The 24,758-nt window shown below is 50.8% G+C and overlaps 9 protein-coding genes across 9 annotated transcripts; 6 read left to right on the top strand and 3 right to left on the bottom strand.

Moving 5' to 3' along the window:
• Window positions 1–463: 463 nt before the first annotated feature.
• Window positions 464–2,053, bottom strand: GT037_000470 (uncharacterized protein; the record flags this gene model as incomplete). Its single annotated transcript, XM_038925517.1, has 1 exon — window positions 464–2,053. One exon carries the CDS (start codon window positions 2,051–2,053, stop codon window positions 464–466), a length of 1,590 nt encoding a protein of 529 aa, XP_038791373.1.
• A 438-nt stretch (window positions 2,054–2,491) lies between these two features.
• Window positions 2,492–6,678, top strand: GT037_000469 (cutinase transcription factor 1 alpha; the record flags this gene model as incomplete). Its single annotated transcript, XM_038925516.1, has 9 exons — window positions 2,492–2,668; window positions 2,717–2,977; window positions 3,381–3,589; window positions 3,642–3,718; window positions 3,885–3,901; window positions 3,966–4,090; window positions 4,142–5,350; window positions 5,396–6,545; window positions 6,595–6,678. 9 exons carry the CDS (start codon window positions 2,492–2,494, stop codon window positions 6,676–6,678), a joined length of 3,309 nt encoding a protein of 1,102 aa, XP_038791372.1.
• Window positions 6,679–7,625: 947 nt separating this feature from the next.
• On the top strand, window positions 7,626–10,546 carry GT037_000468 (uncharacterized protein; the record flags this gene model as incomplete). The annotated part of the gene is made up of 6 exons (XM_038925515.1): window positions 7,626–7,698; window positions 7,754–7,895; window positions 8,014–8,889; window positions 8,939–9,296; window positions 9,919–10,453; window positions 10,506–10,546. The coding sequence occupies 6 exons, from the start codon at window positions 7,626–7,628 to the stop codon at window positions 10,544–10,546; spliced, it is 2,025 nt and encodes a 674-aa protein (XP_038791371.1).
• A 1,149-nt stretch (window positions 10,547–11,695) lies between these two features.
• On the top strand, window positions 11,696–13,496 carry GT037_000467 (uncharacterized protein; the record flags this gene model as incomplete). Its single annotated transcript, XM_038925514.1, has 2 exons — window positions 11,696–11,775; window positions 11,828–13,496. The coding sequence occupies 2 exons, from the start codon at window positions 11,696–11,698 to the stop codon at window positions 13,494–13,496; spliced, it is 1,749 nt and encodes a 582-aa protein (XP_038791370.1).
• A 903-nt stretch (window positions 13,497–14,399) lies between these two features.
• Window positions 14,400–15,145, top strand: GT037_000466 (uncharacterized protein; the record flags this gene model as incomplete). The annotated part of the gene is made up of 3 exons (XM_038925513.1): window positions 14,400–14,511; window positions 14,566–14,581; window positions 14,641–15,145. The coding sequence occupies 3 exons, from the start codon at window positions 14,400–14,402 to the stop codon at window positions 15,143–15,145; spliced, it is 633 nt and encodes a 210-aa protein (XP_038791369.1).
• Window positions 15,146–15,271: 126 nt separating this feature from the next.
• Window positions 15,272–16,494, bottom strand: GT037_000465 (2og-fe oxygenase superfamily protein; the record flags this gene model as incomplete). The annotated part of the gene is made up of 3 exons (XM_038925512.1): window positions 15,272–16,051; window positions 16,115–16,282; window positions 16,333–16,494. The coding sequence occupies 3 exons, from the start codon at window positions 16,492–16,494 to the stop codon at window positions 15,272–15,274; spliced, it is 1,110 nt and encodes a 369-aa protein (XP_038791368.1).
• A 760-nt stretch (window positions 16,495–17,254) lies between these two features.
• On the top strand, window positions 17,255–18,399 carry GT037_000464 (mfs general substrate transporter; the record flags this gene model as incomplete). Its single annotated transcript, XM_038925511.1, has 2 exons — window positions 17,255–17,686; window positions 17,971–18,399. The coding sequence occupies 2 exons, from the start codon at window positions 17,255–17,257 to the stop codon at window positions 18,397–18,399; spliced, it is 861 nt and encodes a 286-aa protein (XP_038791367.1).
• A 1,173-nt stretch (window positions 18,400–19,572) lies between these two features.
• GT037_000463 (fad nad-binding domain-containing protein) lies at window positions 19,573–20,996 on the top strand (the record flags this gene model as incomplete). The annotated part of the gene is made up of 3 exons (XM_038925510.1): window positions 19,573–19,882; window positions 19,962–20,629; window positions 20,688–20,996. The coding sequence occupies 3 exons, from the start codon at window positions 19,573–19,575 to the stop codon at window positions 20,994–20,996; spliced, it is 1,287 nt and encodes a 428-aa protein (XP_038791366.1).
• Window positions 20,997–21,177: 181 nt separating this feature from the next.
• Window positions 21,178–24,657, bottom strand: GT037_000462 (zn-dependent exopeptidase; the record flags this gene model as incomplete). Its single annotated transcript, XM_038925509.1, has 10 exons — window positions 21,178–21,552; window positions 21,602–21,679; window positions 21,729–22,191; window positions 22,247–22,256; window positions 22,312–22,394; window positions 22,448–22,605; window positions 22,655–22,872; window positions 23,049–23,160; window positions 23,213–24,354; window positions 24,405–24,657. The coding sequence occupies 10 exons, from the start codon at window positions 24,655–24,657 to the stop codon at window positions 21,178–21,180; spliced, it is 2,892 nt and encodes a 963-aa protein (XP_038791365.1).
• Between the last annotated feature and the right edge of the window lie 101 nt (window positions 24,658–24,758).

Raw genomic sequence — 24,758 nt, 5'->3', positions numbered from 1 at the left:
ACGGCCGTGCACTGTGCCGCCGAACCGTCAGAACATGCGATGCCAAGTCACCTAGGCACCATAAAGAAGTCTCACGATAGATTAATATGGATTGTGTACGTAAGTAGTGCGCTTTCATCGACTTTCACCGCCCCTCCCGTGGCTGCTCAAACCGCCTCGTGACGATAAGGACAGATAACGATTAGCTTTCACTTCCTGAAGCAGGCCGATCACCTAGCCATGTTGAGGGAACAGGTACTATTCGATGCTCTGGACTGCAGACGGTACAGTTTACGCACCACTAAAGAATCTTTGCTCGACACCTGCCAGCTACAAACAGCGTGCATGCACGTGAATAAGCGCCATACGATTCTGTATAACATACGTGGATATATCATCAGTCATCACAAACACAATCAAGATAGCAAAAAGCAACAAACAAGCTGTAGAACAGAACGAGTCTTCACATCCGCTGGCCTGACCGTCATCGGAAAGGACTTGAGCTCGTCGTCGCATCCACCTCTTCAAATTCCAGCTCAAAAGCATCAACCTCCTCAAACTTCCTTCTGATAGCAGCCAACTTCTCCGAGTGCTCGATTGCCGAGACTTCAGTATTGTCTGCTTCGTTCTGACCTGTAGTCTCATTTTCCTTGTCCGATGATATCCTGCGACTGTATGTTCTGCCCGACTTTTGCGCTACTTTAGCGGGGGCACCCTTTTTTGGGCGAGCTGCTTTCTTTGTCGCTGCCTTTGGCGATACTAACTTTGTAGTCCCTTGCTTTTGGCGAACGCGACGCGCTGGCATTTGTAGCTCATCTTGATCCGAGTCCACAGGCTCGACATCGTCTGAAGACTCAATGTCGAACTCATCCCGGTCCCGCAGGCGGTTCCGTCGACGTGGTAATAGAGCTTTGAGTTGCGCAACAGATATAGTTTGCTCTGCTTTCTTTTTGGCCCTCTGCTTAGCTCTCGCAGGTGTCTCTGTCTCCTCGCCTTCTGAGTCTTCATCCACGACGGGCGTCTTGGCCTGTCGTCCTCTTCGGCGCGGTCGCGTCTGCGCTGGTGTTTGAGGCGGCTTCAAGACTTCCCGTATCGGACTACTCGACATGGGGGGCGCAAGTGTCTCGCTTAGTGGCTCCTCATCCTCTTGTGTTTGCTCGATCATCTCCTCGCGTGATGCAACTACTTCTGGCAGGCTCGGTGAGGGTGATCGCTCTGACTCGACATCTTCGCCAGACTGTGGACTCAGTGGTGGTGACGAGCGTGGCACTTGGACTACAGACGAAAACTTGCGCTTTGTGCCACGGGAACCAGAGCTTGAGATCTGAGTGCCGCTATCATTCCGAATCTCCTGCTCCGGTGCCTGCTTCCGTGCGTTAAGGGGTGTGGACTCGGCATGCGGAAGGAAATCGTCAAAGTCAAAGTTGTCGGTGTTATCTAGGTCGTCTTGATCGTTGTCCTCCACATCGGTAGTCTGTTGTACCTGGCGCAACAGACTTGGCTGCCGGGGTCTTCGCCTGAAATTGCTCAAGGCCAGTATCGATCTCTCATGTGCGGGTGTTGCACCGACCTTGATGGCTGATGGTGGGCGCGTGCCGTGGGCTGGGGAATCGGAACCGAGAGATGAGAATGTCAGATCGCCATAGCCGCTATCTTCTTCTATCTGCGATTCTTCGTGTGCTTGAGCAACTACAGCCAGTGGTGATGAATGCGCGGTCGATTTCCTCGCACTGCTTCTTGTGGCGCGCATCTGCTTTGATGCATTTGATGCTGGAGTACGGGTCTTGGTAGCTGATAAATATGTGTTCTCTTCAGCCGGTAGCGCGCCGGTCATGGTGAGCTCTGGCTCGTCATGGACCTCCGGTGTCTTCTCCCGTGGCATTTTCCTATGCGAACGCGTTGATCTGGTTCTTGTGACAAGGCCATCGCTGTCTTCGCTGAAGCTATTGGCAGCTTTGCTGACCTTGGTTTGCGCTGGGGTTGGCTTCGCTGGCTGCTGGGGCGCGGGGGCGTCTTTCGGCTTGGTGGGTTTCGCGACGCGCGACGCGACTTTTGAGCGTGGGGGACGAGGCATTGTCGCAATCCGTCCGCGTGATTATTTTGGGGGGTTCAGAATTGTGTAAAGGCGAACGGATGTGGTCGCGATTGGGATGAAGTGGGCAGCGACCGTGCGACAGCGATGGGGATGAGGCGCGTCGATGTTGTGACGCACTGGATTGAATTCACTACCTAGCGTCGATCTAGACGCGCGAACTCTTGGCTCACGTGGTGCACCATCCCATGCGTTAGCTCAAATAGTAGCAGCGCTGCTAGGAGGAGCGCGATGTGTTTTTTTATCCTTCTCTCATTAGCACATCCGAACCAGCGATGTCTTGGTCCTATCAGAGGCCGATGTTTTGGTGAGGTCGCACTCAAGGCAGCGACAATTGCAGCGTATATAGCTGCCTTCATAGTCTGAGAAATCGAGCTGCAACTTCGATCCTTCCGTCTCAACCTATATGTTACCATTGCTATGGATACGATTCACTTTTCAGATTCTTTGCAAGAGTTTGCAGTGTCTGAAGCAACCTATCTTCGCCAACACCCCGAGTATGACTGTTTGGTCACAGGTTCAATTGTGTTCAATGACGAAGGGAAGCTACTGCTAGTACAGCGTGCAGCGGAGGAAAGAGCATTTCCTGACCTTTGGGTGAGCCGACGAGGAAGTCACGACTGTCCTAGAACTAATACTATATAGGAGATACCAGGGGGCAAAGTTGACGATAGCGACCAGACGATTCTACATGCTGCTGCTCGAGAGCTGAAAGAAGAAGCTGGTCTTGACACGATTCGTATATTGAAGAAAGTCACGCATTTTATCTTCGTGGATGAGAAGCCTGGCCGACGAACAACGACATGGCTCAAGCTGGTTTTCGAAATGTCGGTGCAAAGTGCAGATAATGTTGTCTTGGATCCAACTGAGCATCAGAAGTTCTTATTCGCTTCTGAAGATGAAGTTGTTCGTGACCAGGTCGGCGATGTGAAGCTCAGATACATCAGTCCTGCGAACAAGGATGTCAAATTGGAGGCTTTCAAGCAAAGACGTGGAGAAGGATGCGCGTGACAGGCGTCGGCGATCAATGGAGCATGATATGTTGTCTCGCTTTACTGCATTTGAAACTGGCGACTGCCACCAATAAGAGATGACCCATATTGACGGAGACGCGACCTGGGGTAAGTAGGCTGAAGGATGACGATTCTACCTAGCAACAAAGAAGAGATCAATGACGCCAACGTGACCTGGCGTGGAAGTAGCCCAGCTTATGTAATTGTGTAACATGGAGCCTTTGGGAAATTGTACTTGTCAAGCAGGAAAAAGCACTGTTTCGTGTGTCGCAAAGGTAATCACTGCCTTGCCGTAGCCTCCCGTACCCGGCGCCCGCGCTAGTTCACACTGTGTGTGCCCCAAGAACACGACCAGTTGCGGACGAATCACAACCTCAACTCTCGACGACCGCGCCAGAGAGCTCAGCGACAGCAGCATGTCGGGCGAACACTCTTTCATGGCCAGTTCAGTGGCCACAGCAGCAGCGCCTCCACCGCTCGCTGCGCAACCCAGCATTGGGACTCCGTAGGTTACAGTGCCGCGCGCAGGACCTCTTGCACATGCTCATACAAGCCAGGCCGTCGGCGTCGTCGCAGTCAGTTCCCCCTGGACACCCATCCTTCAGGCGACAACGCGCTAGCAGAGCGTGCGAAAGTGAGTGCGACCCATGTTTGCGCAGCATTTCCCCTGATTTCATGTACGAGAGAGGATCCGTCGACGTCGGTGGGATATATGGTCAACACGACGAGCCTCGGCACCTCGGTCAACCTGAAGAAACGGAACGATTCGACGAACGTTTGCTAACCACGACGCAAAACAGCCTGCCACGCAAGGAAAGTGAGTAATCAGCCGCGGCACCGCATCATCGTCGTCGTCGGGACACCACGTAACAACGCAATAGGTACGATGCGACGCCGCCTCATTGGGAATCCCGTGCACCAACTGCACCGCCTTCGGCATCGAGTGCCGCATCCCCCAGCCCAAGCGCAAGAAGACGCAGACAGCCAGGGCCAAAGACGCCGATAGGTACGGCCAGACGACTTCACTGGTCAAGGTATAGTGCTGACGCGACAGCAGTGACCGAGGAGATAGCGACGACCGTTCACCAGCCAGCACTTCGGTCGAGCCGCGCGAGAAGTCGGCCGTATTCAACTCCCAAGATGGAACACCCTCGACTACCGTCTCGCCCGAATACGCTGCCCAGCAAGCTACCCACAACGGCACCTACGTGCAATTCATGAAGCCCAAGTTTGCGCGTGCCCCCATTAAAGAAGCCGGCCGCGTCGCATACCTTGGAGAATCATCCAACCTTTCACTGCTCGTACACGACCGCTATGGCACCACCGATGTTGTCCACTATCCGCTTCCAGAAAACGTGCGGGGCGCGAAGGCGCGGGTCAACGAGATGGACAACATGGAGATAGAGATACTGCACCAGCGAGGTGCCTTCCTGCTCCCGCCACGGGCGCTGTGCGACGAACTCGTCGAAGCCTTCTTCAGATGGGTGGCCCCAGTCGTGCCAGTCATCAATCGCAGCCGCTTCATGCGCCAGTACAGAGACCCGAAGAACCCGCCCTCGCTCCTCTTGTTACAGGCTATTCTCTTGGCAGGCTCACGAGTGTGTACCAATGCGCAGTTGATGGATTCCAGTGGCTCAACAACCCCCGCAGCCATGACCTTCTACAAGCGCGCAAAGGCCTTATACGATGCTAACTTCGAGGATGATCGCGTAACCATTGTGCAAGCACTCATCTTGATGGGCTGGTACTGGGAGGGGCCCGAGGATGTAACCAAGAACGTCTTCTACTGGACCCGAGTGGCTATTGTTGTAGCTCAAGGCTCGGGCATGCACCGTAGCGTCGAGGGTTCACAGCTGACACGCTCAGACAAGCGTTTGTGGAAGCGCATCTGGTGGACACTGTACAGTCGAGACCGTTCAGTGGCAGTAGCACTAGGCAGACCGGTTGCCATTGACCCTGAGGACTCTGACGTCGAAATGGTGTCTGAAGACGACTTCATCGATGACGAGACAGACCATGCTGCAGAGTACCCACCAGATCCCATCCATGTCCAGTTCTTCATCAACTACGTCAAACTAAGCGAGATCATGGGCCTGGTTCTATCGCAACAATACTCAGTGGCGTCCAAACACCGCAGAGCGAATGCTATAGATCTTACCCACAGTGACATGGCGCTTGCGGACTGGCTGCAACACTGCCCACCAGAAGTGCAGTGGGAGCGTAACCGCCACCACTTCTGGGCTGCCCTATTACACTCGAATTACTAGTAAGTTACCCGCGACCCAATTCTGACTCACACTTACCCTCGCAGCACCACCCTATGTCTTCTACATCGTGCACATATGCCACCGGCAGGCTCGCCAAAGGCCAGTCATTTGGACGGATTTGGTGAGGCTAATGCATACCCATCACGGAATATCGCATACCAAGCGGCTGCTATGATTACATCCATCATTGAAAACCTCCGTGCTCATGATGAGATACGGTACACTCCCGCATTCATCGTGTACAGCTTGTTCTCCGCCCTCATCATGCACGTCTACCAAATGAAGTCGTCGAACAAGTCCGTCGTCTCGGCGACGGAGCAACGCCTTCAGATTTGCTTAGACGCTCTTAAAGAGGTCTCCAAGGTCTGGCTCGTTGCAAAGATGGTGCACACACTTTTTGAATCGATTCTTGGCAACAAGCATCTTGAAGAGCGCCTACAGAAGGCTGCCGGTCGCAATCACAAGAAGAACAAAGTTCCTTCGGTTCCACCACCACCTCCTCCAAAACCTGCCCAAGAGTCGTCGAAACGAAAGTTCGATGATATGGACCTAGGCTTCCCTGTTCCTAGTGGACCCCCGGCTGCTCAAGTTTCCTATGAGCGATCAAGACCGCAGACTCCGGCCGTCACCCCGTCGCGCGAGTTACAACCCCAACAACAGATGCCCCAGATGACTACTGGATCTCCGCAGATGAACCGGCAGAATCACGATGCATTCATGGGCCCTTCACGGTCGGGAACACGCCCGACGACGCCATTCAACCCATCATATTCGTACCCTGGAACGCCACCCGATCTCTTTCTGGTTACCCGTGATACTCCTAATATCAGTCAAGAAGTATGGCAAAACTTCCAACCCGACCAGCTATTCCCAGCCGACACACAAGTCAACTTCCCACAAATGTCGCCCATGCAAAATCATAGTCTCGTCGACCCGGCGTTGAGCCAGCCGCAGAACATGCCCATGCCCTCACAACAGACTGCTGGGGGTCAACCACAGATGCAAAATCCACCATCAAACACGGGCATTCCTGGCGGTTACGAACATAATAACACTCAGTCCTGGCAGCAACAGATGGAGATGATGTCACAAAACCAGCAACAACATAGCGCACAGGATGATGCTTGGAGTCAGAGTTCCGGAGGTCGACCTAATCCTATTGTGCCTATGAGTCTAAATGTTGACGATTGGCAAGTCATAAACTCAATCATGTTCCGACCCATCGACTAACTTAGTGACCCAGGTTCAACTTCTTCGGTATCAACGGCGAGGCCGATATGTCGCACCTGTTCCAGCAAGGCCCAGCTTAGGCTCACAAGTCTACTAGCGTGATTGCTTTACTTGTTTTATCATCGATCTCTATTCAGCGGAATAAGCATACCAGCGGCGTCGATCGAGTCGTTACATAGGTTTCTGTTTTCAAGGTTCAAAAGTTCCAAGGAATGGATGAACGGGCATGCTACGGGACAGCATCTTTCAGCTTGGGTGCTAAATCATCATTCATTTCACTATAAGCTACCATAGTTGCAAAATGATAAAGCATATTAAGAGACTCAGCAATATATCTGAAAATGTGTCTGCACTTCTCACATTAAGTCGCGACGCTGGTGTTCAATCGAGAATCCACCAGAGTCTATGTAATCAATGCGCGGTTGGACCTCTGCCACGAGTAAGTAGGGGTAAGGGCAGATGATCTGTGTCGACGCTATTTCTACTCTATACGTCGTCATTACAGGTGCAATTATGCGACGCGGCTGCATCGTCTCAACGCTCAGCCAGTGTTCACTCGTCAACCGCGACGGAAGATCCCCCGCATTGTGAGCTAGCCCTTTGTGGGATCTAGCGCCACTTCACTTTCGGGAACCTCCAGACGCGAGACTGATACAACAACACCGTGAGCTAGACATACGCCAGCTCGCAAAAGTCAAGGAAAGACTCTATCGCTAGGTCCGTACTCACTCTTCCCCTGCAAGCCCACCAAACGCATTCCTTTTCCCGGCCGCATAAACCCTAAAGTTCGACCGAAATCGCACCACGCCGCACATCGCAACGAAGCTACCCACGACTGCGCTTTCAAAGTTGCCCAAAGAACAGACGCACGACCATCACTATTCCTCTACGTGACCGCACTCACTGCGCGCCTTCCTCAACCGCTTCAACTTCAGCCCCGTCGCTTACTCCGGAGACCACGTACCTGCTTGCGAATTAGACAATACTAACCTCCCCCCTCTTATAGGCTAGGGCGCACCATTTCTACGAAGCATACGCTCGAACATGTTCCAAACGCAGCAGAACCCGGGCCGCGGTGCTCCATTAGGTGCGAATAGGTTGCAGAATGGCAAGATGGGTGAGAATACTCCTGGCGTGGCTGTAGGACATATCGCTGACTGCTGTTTATGTAGGTGGCGCATCTCAATGGGGATTCGGAGCCCCCATGGGCGCGCCAGGCTTGCCAAACACGCAAACACGAACAAACGGCGGAGCCATGTCAAGCTTTGCGCAAGCAATGGGCGGCTCGCAGCCTCATACGCCGTTGAATCTTGAGTAAGTGACCACGTAAGATGGCAAAAAAGCAAGGAGATAGCCCAGAGGGCAGGCGTGAATCTCAGAAGTCCCCTTTAGAGAAATCGCAAAGATACAAGCTAGATATTAACGATCTCAGGGAGTTCCCTTCGCTGTCGGGCGCACCGCAAGCGCAACAGAACACGACCGCGCAACAGATGTGGGCGAACCCTACGATACGAGCGGCGCAACAAAACCAGCAGAACACGATCGGACGTCCACAGGGCCAAGGACAACAGCAAGGGCAAGGTCAAGCTGCACAAGCTGCAAACCAACAACAGCAGAACCAGGGACAGGATGATTCATCCCAAAGTCAGTTTTCTGGTGCTGGCGATGACTATCGATTTGGAGGACAAGGGGGTGTAGGACAACTGGGGGGTGTCCAACCGCAGACGAGCAACGTGGAGGAATTTCCACCGTTGGGTGGCGCTGGCGGAGACATTCCACAAGACCGAAGAGCCGGCCTGATACAGAATGCTGCGGCTTTTGGAGCCAACGGAAACAACGCCTTCCCTGGCCTTGGACAGACACGGAATGGCCTTTCGAGCCCCACAGATAGCCAGCAAGACCGGAGCATCAATCCCACTGTAGGTGGCAGGGCGCTACCTGGCACAGCATCACGGACGCCCTTTGAGAACATGCGGACAAGCAACCAAGCAGATGGGAACCAACGGATAGGACAGTCAGGGAACATGTTTTCTTTAGGTCCTCAGATGGGTATGCGAGGCGGTGCAGATCTTGCCCCCGGAGGACAGCGACCACAACAAAACCAGTTCGATCAAACGTTTGGAGCAGAAGTTCTCGGCTCTCCCAACGCTCAAAATATGCTGCACAAGAAGTTGTCGGACATGACAGACTCAGAACGATACGGACTGCCTGGGCTGTTGGCGATGATACCTATGGAAAGCCCTGACTACTCTTCGCTGGCCATGGGGCAAGACCTGACAGTCCTGGGCCTGGACCTGAGTCGACCAGAGTAAGCACCACGGATATTGGTACGTCTTCATTGCTGACATTCCTCTTAGCAACTCACCATTACACCCCACTTTTGGTTCACCGTTCGCGGAGTCCAACGTCAAGCCAGTGATACCACCAGATTTCACTCTACCCGCAGCATACACTGTTACGAACGTTCCGCCGCTACATTCGAAAATGGCCAGCTTCTCTGCGGAGACACTGCTAGCCATCTTCTATCAGTTCCCGCGAGACATCCTGCAAGAAATTGCTGCACAAGAACTATACAACCGTGACTGGCGGTGGCATATGAAGCTCCAGCAGTGGATGATGAAGGACCCAGATCTGGCGGCGCCCATGAGACTGTCACCAAAAGAAGAGCATGGCTGGTACCTATTCTTCGATGTCAAGAACTGGAGGAGAGAAAGGGTACGTAATCTGAACCGCATATATATGCACTTTGCCAAGTGCCAATCGCTAACATGAGTTCAGAAAGAGTTTGACCTCAACTACGATCACCTTGATCAGCGCCATGGTAGCCCTGCTATGGCGGGACAAATGTAGTGCATTAATCTAAAGAAGGAGCCTTCTGCTCGGTTCTCCGCTCAGAGAACATGATCATGATCTTGTCTTCATATTAAGTGGTAAATCCAAGGGACCAGCAATCACAACGGTGTGCAATAGTTGGCAGTGACTCCGAAGGGCAACTGTACAATAGAGTTTCCCGAAGGTCTTGCGCCTGACGTTTATGTCACTTTGCGAGTCTGTGCTAACGTGCATGCGGCTGCGAGGTGAAATGATTCACTATAGCCATTTGACCTGGTCGTACCTTCTCTCACTTGTCCGCCGTGGCTTCGCAACGGCCCCGCTGCCTTCCTTTTCTGTACCCTTGTTCATATGTCAATACTTCACACGGGTGGCTCCTTCCTTACTCACTACCAGTCTCCACTAGCCTTCACAATTGTTCACTCTACGGGATTTACTACTCTGAAGACTGCTACCGCTAGACCTTTCAGGCTTCAAGACTAACACCCAGACTAACAAATAGCAGCCAGACGTTATGTCCTCACCAATATCGATCGATGCTGACCATGTCCGACAGACTTTGATGAAGCTCTCTGTTGCTGTTCGCGAGATGACACCTGCCGGCGCGAAACAGGTGTCGCACGCGCCCAATTTATTGGCTCGTCCTGTATACGGTGGCTGTCGCGTCTGTGGTCTTCCTGGTCATCAGTCTGCTGATATTCAACATCCGGCCACATGTCGAGTTGCTCTGCTCTCGCTGATCGGCTTCTGGGAGGTCGTCGCAGACCACGCATCTTTCCTGTACCAGTATTCCGAACGCTTCCAGAAGGCTATCCAAGCCAACGAGCCGACCTATGCGATGCGTGTTGATAATCGTCCGCTCAAGGGTGGTGACATGGAGGCCGTGTTTGTAGATCGCCTGACGGGAAACTTTCTCAAGTTTCTGGCGCATGTTCGGGGTATCCGAGCCAAGGTTAATGTGGTGCTCGACGAAGAAGGTATAGGCAGGTACGAGCGCGTGGCCAGGACCTTGGAGGGGTTCTTCCTGGGTGGACTGACCTGTAAGCCCTCGCATGAACATTCAGAGAAAGACGTTGACTAACTCTTCCATAGTGTCCAACCTCTACGAGCGCAGTATGGCGATTGAAGAGTGAGGAAGTCTTGTCATACCTGGATGGTCGATCGACTACCCTTCATGATTGTCATGGGCAGGACCTAGACGTATCATCGAGTATTCTCGGATGGATGTTTTCTTAGCATGTGACTCAACGACTCTGTCTTCAAGCTAATTTCCATCATCTTCACCATCTTCGGAGAATAATGATAAGTCTATACAACTAAGACTGATACTTCAATTACGTCATCTATAGTGGTGAGTGAGAAATTCATCTGAACGTCATTAGAGACAAATCAGCTTCCTATGAATGCATGTGATTTAGCGTCAGACTAACATGACTGCTTCGGCAAGTGCAGTTCTCCGAAACCTCCAATTCCCCCTTCAGTATCCGCAAGTCAGCGGCGCAAGGTTTTTACGATGATCTCTGTCGAATCATAGTTGTACCAGCGTCCGGCTGTGGAGATACGTTCTCCGCCATCGTGCGTTCCTCATAACACGTTCATTGGTACACGATCGAGGGTGCCACGGTACGCTCTCTCCGCAATCCATAATCGGTCACGATGTCTGATCAACAATCGCTGTACCGTCCATAACTGGCTGGTTTCAGAACAACTGTATCTCGCAGAGACTTCTACTGCTCTTCCGATAGGAACATTCCCGCCCGAAGCATTTGGCTCTCTCCAGTCTTCCCAGATCTCACATCACTTGGCCCTTAACCACCCTCGCATCGGCAAATCTCCATGGGCTATCCAATCCTACGTGGCCAGTGTAAAATCACGTGTTGGGAAAAAGAAGACCGTTTAGTTATGATCATGAATGTGGGATCCGATGACGGCAGCGCAAGGAGCGACGATGCGACGCAGGGTCTTCTGCTGCAGTACCAGGTTCACACCTTAGCCGAACCCCACTCGGCGGCGGTAACAAGACTTTGAAGAAGTTGATTGGTCTTCCTCAGCCCTGATCATCTCTTGTAGCCTGTAAGTGCTGTGGTTTCACTCTTCGGCTACGGGCAAACGGTTGACAATACTGCGGGCACAGTGAACCCTTCGTTTGCCTGATACGGCCTTTGAAGTACACGATGCTCCTTGACGTAGGGAGTCTTTCCTGAGTTTTCTTATCAAGATGCGATTTCCCCACTGTTTTCCAGCAAGAACATATCGATATGGAAGCGGGAAACGGTGCCATCATGGAATACCCGTTGGGTCACGACAAGGGCACGGAAATATTACTCAAAGCTTTTCGGGAGCTAAGACAACATGAAACTGGGTATGTGAATAAGCTGCATGGCCAAGCTTTACTGATATCTTTGTGGGAACAGAGACGACATAGGGGTTGCAGTGACAGAAGTGGAAGATGTCCTACCTCTAAAACATACCCGAATCATTGAGGACAGACATGTTTCTGGAAACTCAGCCCAATCATCCTTACCGTTGGGAAAGACATCTAGATACGTCGGAATCTCCACATCAGAACAAGAAACGAATACTTCGATGTACGATGATATGGCCATATCACAATCGCTAAAGGATTCGACAGTACTGAAGCTTCATTCCACGGATGTGACCAATATTACACACCGCGCCGACGCTCTTACTTTGACTCGCGGTAAGCCCTCGTCAAGTCTGTCGCATAGTAAGCTCACTGCGGCCATCGACCACGAGCCACCAACGTACCATCTAACAAGTCTACCTCTGGAAGGAACCCTTCCGGTAATCAGCAGTATTGAAACTGACGAAGCTATTGCAAGAGATGATACAGTCACCACTATCCCGAACACGTCCCTGCGTCCACCATCATCACGCACCTCAACAATCTGCTCGGCTGTATCAGCAAGATCACATCAAGAGCCCGGACCTATCCAAATTAGTCCATCTGCTCAACTCCAGAGTATGCAATCTATCAGTAAGCTAGATGCAAGACTCAATGAAGTCACTAGATTATATAGGCCTTGGAGCACGTTACGGTACGGTCGTACAAACAACCAGGCTGCTTATGTACCTACCGGCACACCAGAGTCTATAACCAATATACCATTGAAAGCTGATATCCTTGAATCTCACTCGAGGTTGAATAACAGTGTTCTTTCTCCATACACTGATGGAGCTCACAAGCACGAATGGGCGAAATCGAGTGAATGGGTTGAGCCCTGTACTATCAACGACGGACCAAAAGAATGGATTGAAGACTTCCTCACGCGCCAAGAGCAAGCAGATCGCGATGAGGAAAATGAGAGGCAGCTCCAAGAGAAACAAGACAAGCAACACGGGAGTATCCGCTATCGAGTGAATAGTGCCGACAAATTTAGGCGCAGGCTGAGCAAGAAACGTATATCTGGAGAGCGAAGAAGTTTCGAGGCCAGGCATGAAAGGAAGAACAGAATTGGCCTTAACATTGATTTGGGGCCAACTCCTTTCAGGCAGACATCGGACTCAACACCTGGAGAGGATTTTGATGGGTCAACGAGAGCGAGAGCTTTCTCATGGACTCCCGATACGCACCAATCTCCCATATCTCTGACTGCTCTACCAGACCGATCATCTTGGACGCCCACATCACCATCCCCACTGCACCGTACACATGCTGCAGACAGGCCGCATATGTCATTGCCGTCACACCATCCTTCTAGGCGGAAGTTTTCCAACAGTTCTTTCGCGCCGAGCCACCATCGTTCGACTTCCGCTCTAAAGCGAGTGGCGACGAGACAACAATCCACCGCTCAGTTGAGAACCAGCAGCTGGGAGAATTTGAAAGTCAAGAAGATCACTTCGATAGGTTCAGAATTGAAGAGAACCCTCTCTACGGGGTTTGTACCTGCGATTACAGAAGGAAAAGATAGTATGAAGGGCTTAGTGGGAAGAGTAGAAAAAGTTGGTGAGAGTGTGACTAGAAAGCTTAGCCCAAGCTGCAAGGACAAATGGAAGGGCTTGGGCAAGAAGAAGAAAAGCATGAACGTTGGAGGGATGCATATCATAGGAAAAGAGCGCTGAGATTTAATATAAGGTAGTGATAGCATTAAGATCTTCACTCTCATCTTCACTGTCATCTTGCGGGCCACTGCATTGATCGTCACCCTCTCGATTGCTGAAAACAATGGCTTTGTGGAATCATGCCAAATTCCTACTACACTCGCTATGTCCGTTTTGCGGCTCATCTCCTACTATAACAATCAAATCTAGATAAGAGACTGATCTTCCATCATCTTGAGGTTCGTGTCGAGTCGTGCTGCTCGACAGACACGGGTGATGATTGACTCTAGCGTCCCGATCACTTTTTCCTGAAGGTGTGATACAATATACTAGTTGAACATACTGGATATACTCGTTGCTCTATAATAGAATCATATTGCTGTGTGTACTAGAGACGATTCGCTACCGAGCCACGATAGTGTTCGGTCTGCTTTTATACCCCGGATCGAGTCGGGCCGGGTCAGAATGGGCCGGATCCTGACAGAAACCTCGTCACCACCACCCCTGACCCACGCATAATTTGACCCTCTACCTGAATCTGATAATTTCCCTGGAAAAAACTGCAGGAAACGATGTGTCAGATACCGGTGCTTCGGCTTGAGACGTACAGGCAGACGGTACCCCTCAGTACCGGCTCATTGGTTCTGCTTGACGCTGATGCTTTTATTCACCGCTCCATTGGTTAGAGGACCTCTCACGAGTTATTGGTTGATGGTAGATAGGTGCTTCTTTTAGGTTGGTTGGTCATTGTGAGCCAACAGTGAGACTGCACACAAAATGTATCTCCGGTTCTCCTGCGTCATTCGATATCCTTCCTTGATATCTTTCGATGTAATTATCCGGGACTGCCATAAATTCAAAATCCATTTCATCCTCTAGGATGCAAGCAAAATAAAATCTAGATTCTATCAAGAAGCGGAAACGATGCCGCAGTACTTCCCGACGGTCCCTCATAAACCTCTCCAGCCGTCAACCCCCCATCGTGGCTTCAAAGCGTATTTTCTGAACAACCACCCTGTCTTCTATACAAAGCTCCGTACGTTCAGCACAACTTATACGCATCCCTCTCTTTTTTCGCACACTGTTTCAGCAATATATCCTTGGCCGTATGTTGTAGCATCCACTTTCCGAGCAACATATCCGATACCCACTGACAATACACCAGTCTCGACGCTATCCTCCTCCCAAAACGAAGGCCCTACGAGACCCCTTTGGATCGAATTTACGTAATGTACCACTACCTCATCCGCGGTGACTACGAAGTCCTCCGCGACGAAGTCCAGGACTTCTTCGACCACAAGCACTGGCATGTCCAATCCATACCCGACCCTCGGGATCACGATCCAGAACGTTATGCCATCCTAGCAGCCATAACCGAATATCTTGCACATGGCATCAATCGGCGTATCATGATTTCTCAGTGCTATCGGAAGGATCCAATAGGTCCATGGCGGACGGCGGCCTACCACTTTTTCCATGGTACCAAGGACTATATGCCGATTCTTGAGAAGCTAGATAAGGCGCCGAAGTGGGCAGGAAGGGTCAAAATGGTGGAAAGTAGGCTGGAAATCTGTCAGGGTTGGACAAGTGAGGTCTGGGGTGGGAAGAGTAGTTTGAAGTTTGCGACGAAGGGAATTGTATGCACTGAGATCGTGGAGTGCTTCATTTGACGATGAGTAGACGAGTGGGATATACCATGTGGGTGTTGTGTGTGTATTTCAAATTGGCATTGCTTAAATAGCTAGGAGTTTCTATCAAGTTTCCAATGGATCGCATCATCACGAGCCTCTATACTCCTACGCAGCTTCGTCCTCGATCTCCAAGTCTCCTACCTTGAACTTCTTTCCCTTCTTATCCGCGTAATCCGTGTGATTATGGTAGTCCTTCACCCTCTCTCTCACATATTCCAATCCCCTCACCGGCTTCTTGTCGGCCGCATCATCGCCAACAAGACCTAATCTCCTCAGTAACGGTGACGCCACCGGCTTGATATCTACGTCATTCCCTGGTCGAACAAAGTAAAACAAGCCCAGTCGGTGGATGTATGCTTGATCCTCTGGCGGTCTAACAACCCGATGGATAGTCGACTTCAGATAGCCTGCCGACCAAAAGGACAGCGTATCGCCAACATTACAAACGATGCCGTTGGGCACAGGTGGGACGTACTTCCATTCTCCAGTCGGCGTTTTGAGTTGTAGGCCAGCAACATCCTGGCTCCACAATAGAGTCAAGCTTCCAAAATCCGTGTGCGCGCGAGACCAGGTATTTTGAACCTTGGCGTCGTCAGCAGCAGGACGGGGGTGGTAAACCATGTAGCGGAGATGGTCTTCTGACGGATCATCGTAGCGGTGCTGGTCAGAGAAGTAATTTTCTGGTAGTTCTAGTATCAAGGAGAAGAGTTGGAAAATCTTCGAAGCGACGTCCAGAGATCGACGGGAAAAGTCCTCGATTTCGGACCGGAACGAATGCAAGAATGGGTGGAATGGTTCGTGGGAGTTTGAAGGAATGAATTTAGGTATGTTGATCGATTCGACGTTATCAAGAACGGCTGTACCCATTATCTTCTTCTCGTTTGCCTTTTTCTCGCGTTAGTGCGCACATACTGCTGTCGCGCTTGCTGTTCAGATGAAGATACCTACAGCGCGGTACCCGAAATAGTTTCCATTTGCGAAATCACATCGGTACTCTGGGTCGCCCTTCTCCTCCAACGACAAGTTGAAGTAAGCTTGACCGATGTCATATTGCCGATCGATCTCTTCTTGGGTGAAGCCAGTACCAGTGACGCTGAAGAAACCTGTGTGGTGCACCTCCGTGCTCGTAAGGATAGAGGCTCATTGTACAATATCTGTTAACTTACGGCGTCTCTTAATTCTTCAGCCAATTTCTGTTTCCCATTAGGCTCGTCAAATGTGGATAGATCAATGATCTTAATGTCTGCCCAGTTCAATTCCTCGGTCGTGTGTTGGGGTCGCTTCCACTTCGCGATGGATGGTGGTTCTGGCAGCACCGCTGACGGCATGTTGTTGGTGGGAGTAGCGGGATTTGAGGTTTGTGAGCATGATGATTACGCCTATATGTATTCGGCGAAGTTATTTCCGGTTCTTTCTGGCCTATCATAGTTGTTTGTGTTCCCTGACAGAGATGCGGAGGTGGCGAGCACGCAATACCCCGCTAGACGTCGTGCTCGCATGACTGCGTCACATAACGCATACTGTTCCCATTTGTATTCCGAAATTCTTCACCTGAAATGCAAACTCATGCGAAGCGTGTTTCTAAGTCACGATCGTTATTCCGACCATATCGAGGATGACTACTGTGCGTAATCGCGATTGATACGTTTCCATACGGCATGAAAATGTCGCCCGAACCGGATGTTTTGTGCAAAGGTATTACAGCAACTAATATGCGTTTTGACCGTTCTTTTGTAGTCAGCAAGTAGCATTCAAAGTCATTGTCAAGTGTCATGGGGCCTCTTCGGCAGCTCTCTGCTTGACAAAATAGTATGAAGTTACTGGTCGTACGGGTCGTAATGATGCCTCATCCGTACAGATGATTCGCATGCTAGGGTTGTGCGACCTCCTAGAAAGAGACATGACGTTTCCTCTCTAGCTACAGTGACGTCGACGACAGCGTGGAAGTGTAAAACAATCATGTTCTCGAGCGACTGTTAAGATCAATCGACCATCTCTTGAGTCTGTTTCCACTTGTTGTAATTCATACTACTGAGAAAAGAGGCATTCAAGGCAGAAATAACAGCAACGCGAAAACTTGAAGAAGACATGACCAAAACGATTGACCATGTACAACCATCTGAGACACTTAGGACTCAACGCGCGAACAATGCACTCATAGAGGCTCACCGAAAAGTGGACGCCCGTATGCTATACTGGTATGCCTTTGTCTTCCTCATTATGCGCATGAACGTCAACAACATTTCGAGTACAGCGATTCTGAATAAGGTGGAAGGTACCGACATAAGAAAGCAACTTGGTAACCTTTCTTCATCTCAATGGGCATGGGCTTTGAGCATATTCTGGTATCCATATATGCTGTTCGAGCCGGTTGCAACGTTGATGTTGCAACGTTTCTTCCCAAGCGTCTGGATGAGCCGAATCATGTTCGCTTGGGGTGTTGTATCGATGTGCCAGGCTGCGACGCACAACTACTCCGGTATATTGGCTTGTCTCTTCTTCTTGGGGACGGCCGAGGCGGTTAAGTTGTGACTGTACGAAATGCTTGAAAGATACATACTGACTTTGCATCTTCACCTCCGCAGGCTTTTCCCCCGGCGTGTTGTACCATCTCAGCTTTTGGTATCCTGCACACCGACTGCCGTTGCGTGTTGCGTTTCTGTATGCGTGTGGCATGTTCGCCGGTACGGTCAGCGGGCTACTCGCGTATGCGATATGCTATATGAATGGGGTTGGCGGACTTGTTGGTTGGCGATGGGCATGTGATCGAAATCTTCTTAGATCCATATGCTAACAAACTTCAGCTTTTCATCATCGAGGGTATATTGCCCATAATATGTTCGGCGTATACGTACTTCCATTTACCAGATTACCCGCAGACTGTCAAGTTCCTGAGTGAAGACGAGTGCGCAGTCATCTTGACTGATCTACCACAGCAAGCACCCACTATGCGCGCAAAAACATTTGACACAGATCAAGTCAAGTCTTTGTTCATAAGCGCAACCTTCTTCCCGTTCCTCATGATCTGGACAATGCACGGTATCGGTGGATGGGGTATATCGTTCGTTCTTCCGACTGTCATCTACGAGTTAGGCATTTTCAACACAGCCGTGTCTCAGGCTCTGACTGTACCGACTTACGCACTTGTATTCGTTACACTGATGAGTCTCGCACAATTCACGGGTATCTCTCGCCTTGGGTTGCCGGTTTTGGAGTTAAGGGCATACAGATAATATGCTATATTCTCTTGATCAACGTCAAACAACCAGTCGCGAAGTACATCTTTGCCATGATAGCGACAGCAGCCTCTCAATCTTTCTTCGCAATTATTTGGCCCGAGCGTATACGTGTGGCCAAGGGTACTACGACGGCTGGACTGGCTATTGGGATGACAAATACAAGTGGACAGCTTACAGGCATTATGCATTATTGGGCCCCAGATCTATAAGACGAAATTTGGTCCAACATATCGAATTAGCTACGCCTGTTCTATCGCATTGATTGCAAGTTGTCTGGGGGCTGTTTTAAGCACTTGGCACTTTGTGCGGAAGAGAGGCGCCAAAGGAATGACAATGCAGGAGACTGAAGATGGGGTATTGGCTGCGTAAGATCCGTGCTACTCAGGCATTTTAGAATCGAGAGGCCGATAAGCTGACTAAAGATCGAGCAGGTATCAGTGCAAATCTTCATGAACGTGGTAAATATGCACACTTAGTAAGAAACATGTTCCGATTGTAGAAAACAATGTTGGATGCAGGATGTTGATGGGAGGTTCTGGGCATCGTGGTGTGGGGGCCTTGTTAGCGTCGACAAGATCCTGTCGGGGCTTTCGCATCCTCCGATGCCCAGTTAGGCCCATTGAAGCAATAAGTACGAGCACCTTCGTCTCTCACGGTGCCGGAAGATAATTGACGGCCGACAGTCTTTCAAGCTTGTGTCCCTGCAGAAGTGCACGCCTAGAACCCAAACAGACTATATCCAATCGCTAAAGCCCCAACAATTGAAGTTAGCAGCGTTCAGGGCGACCACCGATTGTCTTGGAATCCTGGTGATGTCATTAGCGACGGTGAAATTTCGCCGTAGCGCCTGAGAACCCGATCCGCAAGTTCCAAGTACGGAGTTCCGACTCGCGATACTGTCTGTATCCTAGTGGGCTGCACCTGGGGTAAGGAAGGATAGTACAATCAGGACGCATGCAAAGGACCGAAGGAGAGAATGGACGAAGAATATATAGTTTAGATGTACGGACGTCCGTCTCGGGAAAAACACGCTTACAGTTTCCTTTCCATCCTGCTGCACATGTTTAGCCGCAGTGCCTTCCATATCTGTGTCAGAATCATATCTCAGCCACTCAGCACCTAAAATCCCCATCCACACCTTCTCCGAATTTCCTCGTCGCCAAAAAGATGCCGTCAGCTACAAGTCCTCTCAACATTCTCATAAACGGCTCTGGCATTGCCGGTCCTGTCACTGCATACTGGCTGCATCGCTTTATGCCAACATGTAAAATCACCATCCTAGAGCGTGCGCCTGAACCAAGACTGGGTGGACAAGCCGTAGATCTCCGCTCCTCATGTCTGCCAATCGTAAAGAAGATGGGAGTATTGGAAAAAGTGAAAGAGAAGACTACAACAGAAGTTGGCATGCAATTTGTGTACCGGGATGGCCAAAGGCGAGCCACTTTTGAGGCTACTGGAGAGGAGGAGCGGCAAAGTGGTATGTTAGTCCCAATGCCTTGCGAACAGAAAAACACCAGTCGAGACGCGATGAGAACTTCAATCTAACCTCGTTCCAGCAACAAGCGAGTACGAAATCTTACGAGGAGACATGGCACGCATCGTGTATGAACTCACAAAGGATAACCCACAAATAACCTACATTTTCGACGAGATGGCCATTGAAATTCAACAGGACGAATCAAAAGACGGCAAAGCCCTCGTCACCTTCAAGAACGGCAAACTCCCTCCTACAGAATTCGACGTTGTGATAGGTGCCGATGGCCAGATGTCAAGGACCCGCCGTATGGTCTTTGGTCACGGACCCAACAACGACGATTACCTGTATCGTCTCGGACAGTACTCTGCTCTCTTCACCATGCCTCGCGATCCCACCGACACCCAGTATGCACAATGGTACAATGCATCGCGCGGCCGGCTGTTTTTGTTACGACCTGATCAGTATGGTACAACCAGAGCTTATCTTGCCGTCACCGATGCGAACTTGAGTCGTTTTGATGAGCTAGATAAGCTGTTGAAGAAGGGAACCAGGGAGGAGCAGCAAGCGTGGTTCGAAAAGGAGTTTGAGGGCGCGGGATGGCAGACTGAGCGCTGCATACGGGAGATGAAGAAGGCGGAAGACTTCTACATGCAGCAGATTGCGCAGGTCAAGATGGATACTTGGCATAAGGGGCGAGTGGCTCTAGTGGGCGATGCTGCGTATTGCCCAAGTCCCATCTCTGGTGTCGTAAGTTGTCTCAACACATCTTCTCAACACTGACGTGTGATACTAACATCTACAATAGGGAACTGGAGCAGCCATAGTTGGCGCCTATGTCCTCGCTGGCGAGATCTCTCGTAACCAAGAGGATATTCCCACTGCACTAGCAAACTACGAACGTGTTGCACGGGAATATGTAGACAAGGCGCAGAAGCTCATCCCAGGAGCACCACAGATTGCGAACCCGCAGACTGAGTGGGGGATCAAGATCTTCAACACTGTGACCGGCACGCTATCACATCCGTATATTCAGAAGTTCAGTGGTGTGATTGGAAAAATCATTCCGGCGTTTGGGTCGTCAAAGATTTGGAGCCCGCCAGAGTACGGGTCATAGAGTCGACGTATGGCTCATGTGTTAGCATTCTGGTTTAGGATGAATCGGTTATGCCCTGGTGCAATACCGCATGATTCTAGCACTGATTCCTTCACCCTGCCCCAAAAAGAACCTTCACAGAAGTATCATAAAGGAGGTCGAGTTTTGCGTCTTGCCAGCGCGGACATCTTCTACCCGTCTACTAGCTAAGCAGATCTACGCCAACACCTCGAAGCGCATCGACTGCCCATTGAGGATATTTATCCTTCTCTCCGTTGTGCAACTTGCTAAAGAAGTCTTTGACGAACTGCGGGTATCGATCTTGTATGATGGCCTCTCTTGCCTCTTTCATCAAATTGAGCTGGTAGTGCACATTGTGCATTGTAAGAAGATGCGCTCCGGCGGTCTCTTTGGCGGTAACATGATAGATGTATGCCCTCGTGATACCAAGTCCGCCTTCGGACGTTGGACGGCAGCAGGTGCATTTACAACCTTCCTCGATAGGGCCAAAATCTTCAGAGTAAGCAGCGTTGCGTAGGTTGAGGCCACCGTGGGCAGTAATGGCGTTGCCAAAACGCTGGTAAACGTTAGTCCGAGTGTACAGTGAAGCAGATAGTTTGCCTTACAGCCGTGCGGGTTGGCCAAACGCAGTCGAACATGTCCGCACCAAGTGCTACGGACACGACCAAGTCTTCTGGGTAGCCCTAGTCCTATCAGTAAGTTGTGACATGTCGCAAGTCATCCAAGACATACCACGCCCATGACATATCGAGGCTTCTTCTCAGGTAGCAGATCGGTGCATGTCTTGACGACGTTACAATAAGACGCTTTTTCCTCACCACCAGACAAGCCTCCTATCGCAATGCCTGGCGTATTTCGCGCGACCATCTCAGCCGTACATTCCCGTCGCATGTCTAGATCTAAGCCTCCTTGTATAATGCAGAAGAGATTCTGCTTCTCTGGATTTTTGTGCGCTTGTATACAGCGGTCAAGCCAGCGTACCGAGCGTTCCATGGCTTCCTTCATACGCGCATGATCGGGCGAGGTGGTCGCGATAACGTCGTCGAGTTGCATAATGATGTCTGACCCGATCGAATTCTGGAGGGATATTGAGTGTTCGGGCGTGAGCAACATGGGAGACCCATCGTGGGGACTGAGAAAGCGGACGCCTTCCTCGGTGACTTTGGCGAGTTTGAGTAGCGATACCATCTGGAAGCTGGTGTTGATATCAGCTGTTGCCCAATTGCGACAAAATTGGAGGTATCACCCACCCACCGCTATCTGTAGCAGTCAGCACTTCCGCCCCTTCGTCCTGTTATGATATTGTGTTTGGCACCTGTAAGAATATTGTGTGGCCATGACTGTAGCTTGTGCGCGCCACCTATTGCGTCAAGTGTCGCCTGTCCTGGCTTCAAACCTCTCCCTCAAGTCAGCAGCTGTTGGCACATATGGAGGCAAGACTTCTCCCGTACAGATGGTACGTGTTGTTCAAGCATAGCCGACATCCTTGGTCTTCTAATTGATCTGGGGTGAGGCCTTTTAGGGAAGCCTGCGTCGCAACGGGCATGAAGATGGGGAGGGGTACAGGGCCATGAGGCAGATGCAGCGTTGCGGCGCGTGCTTTGGTCACCTGAGGCTGTCAGAGGGTGCGCAACATGTCAAGCTCGGATATTGCATACTGAGCACTTCCCCAGCAGCTCAAAGGTAAGCGCTGAAGCCATCGATACGGGTGCCATGATGCGATTGGAGGCGATGCATCCCGCAATAAGACGCGACATTGCGACCGATGATTCGGTTACGGCCCGTTCGCTTAGCGCGACTTCCCGTCGTTCATCTTCAAGATTCGTTCCAGAGCAAGTCAATCGCATTTGATAATCATGAGGCTTAATGCTCCCACCTAAACAGAGAAGATATTCCGTTTCAAGATTGCATAAAATTCAGTAGCACTGGTTGCCAGAAATATGTTCGCATCAACCCATGATGATATATGTGCAACCCAGTCAAACCCAACAAACATTAACCCATACGCCGGCAAAGAAGGGCAGGACATATTCTAGATGAACATCTTATCACCATGGTATTTGACATCCTCCCTGTATGCCGTAGACTTGACCGAGGCCTCTAGCTCTCTCTTCGGGAAACCCTTGAAGGAGCGCGCATATGTTGCGACTGAGTGTGCGATGAGCTGGGAAGTGTTAACGAAGTCCCTCTGCATACTGGGTATTGAAAGTGCTTACCTTGGTGTTGACGATCCACGCCGTCTCATTGAGGTTTGAGATATCGTCGCAAAGCTGATGGTAGCAGTTGTCATACCAATCTCCCGCCTTTCCACCAAACATCTCAACCTCCTTTTCCGTCTTGATACCCTCCGCTCCCGTAGCGATACCACCGCCAGGAATGCCGTTTCGGATGAAGCCATCATAGTCGCTGCGACCATCGAAGGGAATAAAGGTGTAGTTTAGACCTTGATCCTTGTACCATTGGATGTACAGATCGCGCAACTCTTCTGAACCATTAGGGTTCAGCGCGTTTGTAGCGTTGTAGATTTGGTAGGCGAAGTTCGGGCTAGCCATCATATCGTAATCCATGAAGAGACGGATCTTCTGGTTCTCCTTCTCGGGCAAAGAGGCGACATAGTAGTCAGAACCCAATAGGCCTTCTTCTTCACCTGCCCACCAAGCAAACCTCACACAGTTGCTCACGTTGAACTTGGTGAGTTGTGTGGCAACCTCAAGCAGCGACATCGTACCTGATCCATCATCGTTAATTCCAGGGCCTTCAGTAACACTGTCACTGTGGGCACCGAGCATGACACAATTGTCTGGGTCACCAGCTGTCGTCTGCGCCACAATGTTGACGGTAAGGATCGTGTTCACTTCGGCGTCGATGTAGGCGATCGCATCAACGCGCTTTTCCTTCTCAAGCTTCTTCAGAATTGGCTCAGCTTCTTCACCAGAGAGGCCAAAAGTGGCAATGTGATCTGGTGATGGCGTTCCGAGGGTACCCGAGACAGCATCCTTTTCGTAGTTATACACAATGGCAGCAACGGCACCTTTACGACCAGCATGCTCAGACTTGGTGCCAAAAGGGCACACACCGCGCTTGACGAAGGCGATGTTGCCGGCTACGGAGTCTGGGAAGTCAGACTCCTGGCAACCCTCGTTTTCAACAAAAACAAGATCGCCGTGCACAGGCTCTTTGTCCTTGGTGGCTGGCGTCAATCCCATGGCCCTTGCAGACTTGGGCACGCTGTCACCGATGACAAGACGCGATTCAAAAACATTGCCGGAAACAGCTGGGAATGTCTGGTTGGTGATGGTGTAGTAGTCGCCAAGCTCAAGGACAGTTTCGTAGATGTAAGATAGCGTTCCGAGATGGCCTACGAGTTCGTTAGCATCAGCAAGTAACACGTCACGTGGGCAGATTTACCAGCACTCCCGATGACTCTGGTGGGGTGGTTGTATTCCGCCTCGCCGAGCTTCGCAATCTCGTACATCTTCTTAGCGCGCGCCATCAATCTGTCTCCGCTGATGAGGTCCTGGAGCTCCGTGGAGTTGACCAGCGGTTTTGTCCCATGTGGATGTCCGAGTGACGCTTGGTTACTGGATGATAGAAGCGGAACCTGGAGCGCAGCAGCGCTTGTGATGGCTGCGCACAGCGCAAAGCCTGAGTAGAAGACCATGTTGTAAGATGCGGAGATGGAAAGGTGTGGAGATGAAGTGAGATGGATGGATGATGTTTGTCTGTTGATAGAGGTGTCGCTGTTGCCATGACGCTAGCACG

Source organism: Alternaria burnsii (genome assembly GCF_013036055.1).
Source record: "Alternaria burnsii strain CBS107.38 chromosome Unknown 705, whole genome shotgun sequence".
Lineage (NCBI taxonomy): Eukaryota > Fungi > Ascomycota > Dothideomycetes > Pleosporales > Pleosporaceae > Alternaria > Alternaria burnsii.
Note: the sequence above shows the minus strand (reverse complement) of the source record. Positions and strands in the feature narration are given on the sequence as shown.